This window comes from Entelurus aequoreus, linkage group LG23 (assembly GCF_033978785.1).
Source record: "Entelurus aequoreus isolate RoL-2023_Sb linkage group LG23, RoL_Eaeq_v1.1, whole genome shotgun sequence".
In the NCBI taxonomy this organism is placed as follows: Eukaryota; Metazoa; Chordata; class Actinopteri; order Syngnathiformes; family Syngnathidae; genus Entelurus; species Entelurus aequoreus.
The window spans coordinates 30,847,801-30,857,309 of record NC_084753.1 but is presented as its reverse complement, the minus strand read 5'-3'; the positions used below and the strand labels follow the sequence as shown (position 1 = coordinate 30,857,309).

Below are 9,509 nucleotides of genomic sequence, written 5' to 3'. Positions count from 1 at the left end.
GGCGCTGACGAGACGAGACGAGACGCACACCTTTCTGCCGCCAGCTCGCCGTCTTCAGAGGAAACTTGCGCTTGTTCTTCTGCCGCCTGCTGCGCCTTCGCTCTTTTCGGGGCAGCAGTGTGAACTGAAACACATAATACAATCTTCAACACCTCTCAAGAAACCAGTATCACTATATCACACCGTATCATATTGTTTCACTGTATCAATATATCATACGATATCACTATATCACACCGTATCATATTGTTTCACTGTATCAATATATCATACAGTATCACTATATCACACCATATATTGTTTCACTGTATCAATGTATCATACAGTATCATATCACACCGTATCATATTGTTTCACTGTATAATATATCATACAGTATCACCATATCACCGTATTATATTGTTTCACTGTAGCAATATATCATACAGTATCACTATATCATACCGTATCATATTGTTTCACTCTATCAATATATCATACAGTATCACTATATCATACCGTATCATATTGTTTAACTCTATCAATATATCATACAGTATCACTATATCACACCGTATCATATTGTTTCACTGTATCAATGTATCATACAGTATCATATCACACCGTATCATATTGTTTTCACTGTATAATATATAATACAGTATCACTATTTCACCGTATTATATTGTTTCACTGTAGCAATATATCATACAGTATCACTATATCACACCGTATCATATTGTTTCACTGTATCAATATACCATACAGTATCATTGTTTTACTGAATCAATACATCATACAGTATCATATTGTTTCACTGTATCAATATTTCATACAGTATCATTGTTTCACTGTATCACTATATCACATCGTATCATATTGTTTCACTGTATCAATATACCATACAGTATCATATTGTTTTACTGTATTAATATATCATACAGTATCACCATCACACACCGCATAATATTGTTTCACTGTATCAATATATCATACAGTATCATTGTTTCACTGTACCAATATATCATACAGTACCACTATATCACAACATATATTGTTTCACTGTATCAATATATCATACAGTGTCATATTGTTTCACTGTAGCAATATATCACACAGTATCACTATATCACACCGTATCATATTGTTTCACTTTACCACCATACAGTATCACTATATCACAACATATATTGTTTCACTGTATCAATATATCATACAGTATCATATTGTTTCACTATATCAATATATCATACATTATCACTATTTCACATCATATCATTGTTTCACTGTATCAATATATCATACAGTGTCATATTGTTTCACTGTATCAATATTTCATACAGTATCCTATTGCTTCACTGTAGCAATATATCATACAGTATCACTATATCACACCGTATCATATTGTTTCACTTTACCATCATACAGTATCACTATATCACAACATATATTGTTTCACTGTATCAATATATCATGCAGTATCATATTGTTTCACTGTATCAATATATCATACATTATCACTGTTTCATATCATATTGTTTCACTGTATCAATATATCATACAGTATCATATTGTTTCACTGTATCACTATATCATCTGGTATCACTAAATCCAAACTTATATTGTTTTACTGCATCAATACATCATACAGTATCATATTGTTTCAATGTATCACTATATCATACCTTAACACTATCATACGGTGTGACTACATCCCACTGTATCATATTGTTTCACTGTATCTCTATATCATACTGTAACACTATCATACAGTATCCCTATATCAAACAGTATCATATCATAGAGTATAATACATTACTGAATCATACCGTATCACTATCATACTGTGTGACTATATCCCACAGTATCATAGTTTCACTGTATCACTCCATCATACAGTGGGATTACATCCTACTGTGACGTATCATTTCACCATATCACTATATCATACCGTATCAGTGTGTCATACTGTATCATAGTGAGAGATTGTTATGATGACAGAAGTATATTTGAAACAGGAGAATAAGTCAAATGAAATATAATATAAATATAAATATATTTAACAAAGGTGTCAGACTTACTGTCAGGGACGTGTTGTTCTTCACTGAAGTCATAAGGACTGTAAGCTTCACTGCCCTGAGAGTCACGTCGCCCCCTTCAGGACACACAAGGTAGTGTTAGTGCTGCAAAGGCTGCATTCATACACTACAAAACACTGTATGCATCAAAAGTATGTATGTAGTACACTGTGTACATACTGTGGCACGCACATCCATTTATGCATCAAAAGTATGTATGTAGTACACTGTGTACATACTGTGGCACGCACATCCATTTATGCATCAAAAGTATGTATGTAGTACACTGTGTACATACTGTGGCACGCATGCATGTAGTACACTGTGTACATACTGTGGCACGCATGTATGTAGTACACTGTGTACATACGGTGGTACGTATGTATGTAGTACACTGTGTACATACTGTGGTACGCATGTATGTAGTACACTGTGTACATACTGTGGCACGCATGTACGTAGTACACTGTGTACATACGGTGGTACGTATGTACGTAGTACACTGTGTACATACGGTGGTACGCATGTACGTAGTACACTGGGTACATACTGTGGTACGCATGTACGTAGTACACTGGGTACATACTGTGGTACGCATGTACGTAGTACACTGTGTACATACTGTGGTACGCATGTACGTAGTACACTGTGTACATACTGTGGTACGCATGTACGTAGTACACTGTGTACATACTGTGGTACGCATGTATGTATTACACTGTGTACATACTGTGGTACGCATGTACGTAGTACACTGTGTACATACTGTGGTACGCATGTGTACATACTGTGGTACGCATGTACGTAGTACACTGGGTACATACTGTGGTACGCGTGTGTACATACTGTGGTACGCATGTACGTAGTACACTGTGTACATACTGTGGTACGCATGTGTACATACTGTGGTACGCATGTACGTAGTACACTGGGTACATACTGTGGTACGCATGTACGTAGTACACTGGGTACATACTGTGGTACGCATGTGTACATACTGTGGTACGCATGTACGTAGTACACTGTGTACATACTGTGGTACGCATGTATGTAGTACACTGTGTACATACTGTGGTACGCATGTACGAAGTACACTGTGTACATACTGTGGTACGCATGTATGTATTACACTGTGTACATACTGTGGTACGCATGTACGTAGTACACTGTGTACATACTGTGGTACGCATGTACGTAGTACACTGTGTACATACTGTGGTACGCATGTACGTAGTACACTGTGTACATACTGTGGTACGCATGTACGTAGTACACTGTGTACATACTGTGGTACGCATGTACGTAGTACACTGTGTACATACTGTGGTACGCATGTACGTAGTACACTGTGTACATACTGTGGTACGCATGTACGTAGTACACTGTGTACATACTGTGGTACGCATGTACGTAGTACACTGTGTACATACTGTGGTACGCATGTACGTAGTACACTGTGTACATACTGTGGTACGCATGTACGTAGTACACTGTGTACATACTGTGGTACGCATGTACGTAGTACACTGTGTACATACTGTGGTACGCATGTACGTAGTACACTGTGTACATACTGTGGTACGCATGTATGTAGTACACTAGAGGTACATACCGAAGTACATATGCATGTAGTACATCAAGTTTACCGTTCAGTAGTAGTAGGTAGAGTATGCGTACCTACATTAGTAGTAGTAGTAGTAGGTGTACCTACATTAGTAGTAGTAGTAGTAGGTGTACCTACATTAGTAGTAGTAGTAGTAGGTGTACCTACATTAGTAGTAGTAGGTAGAGTATGTGTACCTACATTAGTAGTAGTAGTAGTAGTAGTAGGTGTACCTACATTAGTAGTAGTAGGTAGAGTATGTGTACCTACATTAGTAGTAGTAGTAGTAGTAGTAGTAGTAGTAGTAGTAGTAGGTGTACCTACATTAGTAGTAGTAGGTAGAGTATGTGTACCTACAATAGTAGTAGTAGTAGTAGGTGTACCTACATTAGTAGTAGTAGGTAGAGTATGTGTACCTACATTAGTAGTAGTAGTAGTAGTAGTAGTAGTAGGTGTACCTACATTAGTAGTAGTAGGTAGAGTATGTGTACCTACATTAGTAGTAGTAGTAGTAGTAGTAGTAGTAGGTAGAGTATGTGTACCTACATTAGTAGTAGTAGTAGTAGTAGTAGTAGGTGTACCTACATTAGTAGTAGTAGGTAGAGTATGTGTACCTACATTAGTAGTAGTAGTAGTAGTAGGTGTACCTACATTAGTAGTAGTAGGTAGAGTATGTGTACCTACATTAGTAGTAGTAGTAGTAGTAGTAGTAGGTAGAGTATGTGTACCTACATTAGTAGTAGTAGTAGTAGTAGTAGTAGGTGTACCTACATTAGTAGTAGTAGGTAGAGTATGTGTACCTACATTAGTAGTAGTAGTAGTAGTAGGTGTACCTACATTAGTAGTAGTAGGTAGAGTATGTGTACCTACATTAGTAGTAGTAGTAGTAGTAGGTAGAGTATGTGTACCTACATTAGTAGTAGTAGTAGTAGTAGTAGTAGTAGGTAGAGTATGTGTACCTACATTAGTAGTAGTAGTAGTAGTAGGTAAAGTATGTGTACCTACATTAGTAGTAGTAGGTAAAGTATGTGTACCATTCAGTAGTAGTAGTGGTGGTATGTAGAGTATGTGTACCAACATTAGTAGTGGTATGTAGAGTATGTGTACATACATTAGTAGTAGTATGTAGTAGAGTATGTGTACCTTTTCCTGTGAAATGGTTGCGACTGCTGTGTGGTATGTAGGGTAGTAGTAGTAGTGTGTATGTACAGTATGTAGTAGAGTATTAGTATTTATAGCAGCGTGTATGTACAGTATGTAGTAGAATAGTAGTAGTATGTATGTACAGTATGTAGTAGAATAGTAGTAGTATGTATGTACAGTATGTAGTAGAGTAGTAATAGTAGCAGCGTGTATGTACAGTATGTAGTAGAGTAGTAATAGTAGCAGTGTGTAGGTACAGTATGTAGTAGTAGTAGTAATAGTAGTAGTGTGTATGTACAGTATGTAGTAGAGTAGTAATAGTAGTAGTGTGTATGTACAGTATGTTGTATAGTAGTAATAGTAGCAGTGTGTATGTACAGTATGTAGTAGAGTAGTAGTAGTGTGTATGTACAGTATGTTGTATAGTAGTAATAGTAGCAGTGTGTATGTACAGTATGTAGTAGAGTAGTAGTAGTGTGTATGTACAGTATGTTGTAGAGTAGTAGTAGTGTGTATGTACAGTATGTAGTAGAGTAGTAGTAGTGTGTATATACAGTATGTTGTATAGTAGTAATAATAGCAGTGTGTATGTACAGTATGTAGTAGAGTAGTAGTAGTGTGTATGTACAGTATGTTGTAGAGTAGTAGTAGTGTGTATATACAGTATGTTGTATAGTAGTAATAGTAGCAGTGTGTAGGTACAGTATGTAGTAGAGTAGTAATAGTAGCAGTGTGTATGTACAGTATGTTGTAGAGTAGTAGTAGTGTGTATATACAGTATGTTGTATATTAGTAATAGTACCAGTGTGTATGTACAGTATGTAGTAGAGTAGTAATAGTAGCAGTGTGTATGTACAGTATGTGGTAGAGTAGTAGTAGTGTGTATGTACAGTATGTTGTAGAGTAGTAATAGTAGCAGTGTGTATGTACAGTATGTTGTAGAGTAGTAGTAGTGTGTATGTACAGTATGTTGTAGAGTAGTAATAGTAGCAGTGTGTATGTACAGTATGTAGTAGAGTAGTAGTAGTAGTGTGTATGTACAGTATGTTGTAGAGTAGTAGTAGTAGTGTGTATGTACAGTATGTTGTAGAGTAGTAGTAGTGTGTATGTACAGTATGTAGTAGTAGTGTGCATGTACAGTATGTAGTAGAGTATGTGTACCTTTTCCTGTGAGATGATTGTGAGTGCTGCGTAGTATGTAGGGTAGCAGCAGTAGTAATAGTAGTGTGTATGTACAGTATGTAGTAGTAGTGTGTATGTACAGTTTGGTGTAGAGTAGTAGTAGTGTGTATGTACAGTATGTAGTAGTAGTGTGTATGTACAGTTTGGTGTAGAGTAGTAGTAGTGTGTATGTACAGTATGTAGTAGAAGTAGTGTGTATGTACAGTATGTAGTAGTAGTGTGTATGTACAGTTTGGTGTAGAGTAGTGAAGTGAAGTGAAGTGAATTACATTTATATAGCGCTTTTTCTCAAGTGACTCAAAGCGCTTTACATTGTGAAACCCAATATCTAAGTTACATTTAAACCAGTGTGGGTGGCACTGGGAGCAGGTGGGTAAAGTGTCTTGCCCAAGGACACAACGGCAGTGACTAGGATGGCGGAAGCGGGGATCGAACCTGCAACCCTCAAGTTGCTGGCACGGCCGCTCTACCAACCGAGCTATACCGTCCCAAGTAGTAGTAGTGTGTATGTACAGTATGTAGTAGTAATAGTAGTGTGTATGTACAGTATGTAGTAGTAGTAATAGTGTGTATGTACAGTATGTAGTAGTAGTAGTGTGTATGTACAGTATGTAGTAGTAGTAGTGTGTATGTACAGTATGTAGTGGTAGTAGTGTATATGTGCAGTATGTAGTAGTAGTAGTAGTAATAGTGTGTATGTACAGTATGTAGTAGTAGTAGTGTGTATGTACAGTATGTAGTAGTAGTATTGTGTATGTACAGTATGTAGTAGAGTAGTAGTAGCGTGTATGTACAGTATGTCGTAGTAGTAGCGTGTATGTACAGTATGTAGTAGTAGTAGTGTGTATGTACAGTATGTAGTAGAGTAGTAGTAGCGTGTATGTACAGTATGTCGTAATAGTAGCGTGTATGTACAGTATGTAGTAGTAGTAGCGTGTATGTACAGTATGTAGTAGTAGTGTGTATGTACAGTTTGGTGTAGAGTAGTAGTAGTGTGTATGTACAGTATGTAGTAGTAATAGTAGCAGTGTGTATGTACAGTATGTAGTAGTAGTGTGTATGTACAGTATGTAGTAGTAGTGTGTATGTACAGTTTGGTGTAGAGTAGTAGTAGTGTGTATGTACAGTATGTAGTAGTAATAGTAGCAGTGTGTATGTACAGTATGTAGTAGTAGTAGTAATAGTGTGTATGTACAGTATGTAGTAGTAGTAGTGTGTATGTACAGTATGTAGTAGTAGTAGTGTGTATGTACAGTATGTAGTGGTAGTAGTGTATATGTGCAGTATGTAGTAGTAGTAGTAGCAATAGTGTGTATGTACAGTATGTAGTAGTAGCAGTGTGTATGTACAGTATGTAGTAGTAGTATTGTGTATGTACAGTATGTAGTAGAGTAGTAGTAGCGTGTATGTACAGTATGTCGTAGTAGTAGCGTGTATGTATAGTATGTAGTAGTAGTAGTGTGTATGTACAGTATGTAGTAGAGTAGTAGTAGCGTGTATGTACAGTATGTAGTAGTAGTAGCGTGTATGTACAGTATGTAGTAGTAGTAGTAGGTGTACCTACATTAGTAGTAGTAGTAGTAGGTGTACCTACATTAGTAGTAGTAGTAGTAGGTGTACCTACATTAGTAGTAGTAGTAGTAGGTGTACCTACATTAGTAGTAGTAGGTAGAGTATGTGTACCTACATTAGTAGTAGTAGTAGTAGTAGTAGGTGTACCTACATTAGTAGTAGTAGGTAGAGTATGTGTACCTACATTAGTAGTAGTAGTAGTAGTAGTAGTAGTAGTAGTAGTAGGTGTACCTACATTAGTAGTAGTAGGTAGAGTATGTGTACCTACAATAGTAGTAGTAGTAGTAGGTGTACCTACATTAGTAGTAGTAGGTAGAGTATGTGTACCTACATTAGTAGTAGTAGTAGTAGTAGTAGTAGTAGTAGTAGTAGTAGGTAGAGTATGTGTACCTACATTAGTAGTAGTAGTAGTAGTAGTAGTAGTAGTAGGTGTACCTACATTAGTAGTAGTAGGTAGAGTATGTGTACCTACATTAGTAGTAGTAGTAGTAGTAGGTAGAGTATGTGTACCTACATTAGTAGTAGTAGTAGTAGTAGTAGTAGGTGTACCTACATTAGTAGTAGTAGGTAGAGTATGTGTACCTACATTAGTAGTAGTAGTAGTAGTAGGTGTACCTACATTAGTAGTAGTAGGTAGAGTATGTGTACCTACATTAGTAGTAGTAGTAGTAGTAGGTAGAGTATGTGTACCTACATTAGTAGTAGTAGTAGTAGTAGTAGTAGTAGGTAGAGTATGTGTACCTACATTAGTAGTAGTAGTAGTAGTAGGTAAAGTATGTGTACCTACATTAGTAGTAGTAGGTAAAGTATGTGTACCATTCAGTAGTAGTAGTGGTGGTATGTAGAGTATGTGTACCAACATTAGTAGTAGTATGTAGTAGAGTATGTGTACCTTTTCCTGTGAAATGGTTGCGACTGCTGTGTGGTATGTAGGGTAGTAGTAGTAGTGTGTATGTACAGTATGTAGTAGAGTATTAGTATTTATAGCAGCGTGTATGTACAGTATGTAGTAGAATAGTAGTAGTATGTATGTACAGTATGTAGTAGAGTAGTAATAGTAGCAGCGTGTATGTACAGTATGTAGTAGAGTAGTAATAGTAGCAGTGTGTAGGTACAGTATGTAGTAGAGTAGTAATAGTAGTAGTGTGTATGTACAGTATGTAGTAGAGTAGTAATAGTAGTAGTGTGTATGTACAGTATGTTGTATAGTAGTAATAGTAGCAGTGTGTATGTACAGTATGTAGTAGAGTAGTAGTAGTGTGTATGTACAGTATGTTGTATAGTAGTAATAGTAGCAGTGTGTATGTACAGTATGTAGTAGAGTAGTAGTAGTGTGTATGTACAGTATGTTGTAGAGTAGTAGTAGTGTGTATGTACAGTATGTAGTAGTAGTGTGTATGTACAGTATGTAGTAGTAGTGTGTATGTACAGTATGTAGTAGAGTAGTAGTAGTGTGTATATACAGTATGTTGTATAGTAGTAATAATAGCAGTGTGTATGTACAGTATGTAGTAGAGTAGTAGTAGTGTGTATGTACAGTATGTTGTAGAGTAGTAGTAGTAGTGTGTATGTACAGTATGTTGTAGAGTAGTAGTAGTGTGTATATACAGTATGTTGTATAGTAGTAATAATAGCAGTGTGTATGTACAGTATGTAGTAGAGTAGTAGTAGTGTGTATGTACAGTATGTTGTAGAGTAGTAGTAGTAGTGTGTATGTACAGTATGTTGTAGAGTAGTAGTAGTGTGTATATACAGTATGTTGTATAGTAGTAATAGTAGCAGTGTGTAGGTACAGTATGTAGTAGAGTAGTAATAGTAGCAGTGTGTATGTACAGTATGTTGTAGAGTAGTAGTAGTGTGTATATACAGTATGTTGTATATTAGTAATAGTACCAGTGTGTATGTACAGTATGTAGTAGAGTAGTAATAGTAGCAGTGTGTATGTACAGTAT

General features: G+C 36.3%; 1 protein-coding gene across 1 annotated transcript in view; it reads right to left on the bottom strand.

The window, feature by feature from the left end:
* Positions 1-9,509, bottom strand: part of LOC133641076 (DNA replication licensing factor MCM3-like) — a 38,490-nt gene that overhangs the window by 1,364 nt on the left and 27,617 nt on the right. The window contains exons 15-16 of the mRNA XM_062034911.1: positions 2,061-2,134; positions 31-124 (exon numbers count right to left, since the gene is read on the bottom strand). Coding sequence (XP_061890895.1) covers positions 31-124; positions 2,061-2,134 — 168 coding nt within the window. The remainder of the gene's footprint in view (positions 1-30; positions 125-2,060; positions 2,135-9,509) is intronic.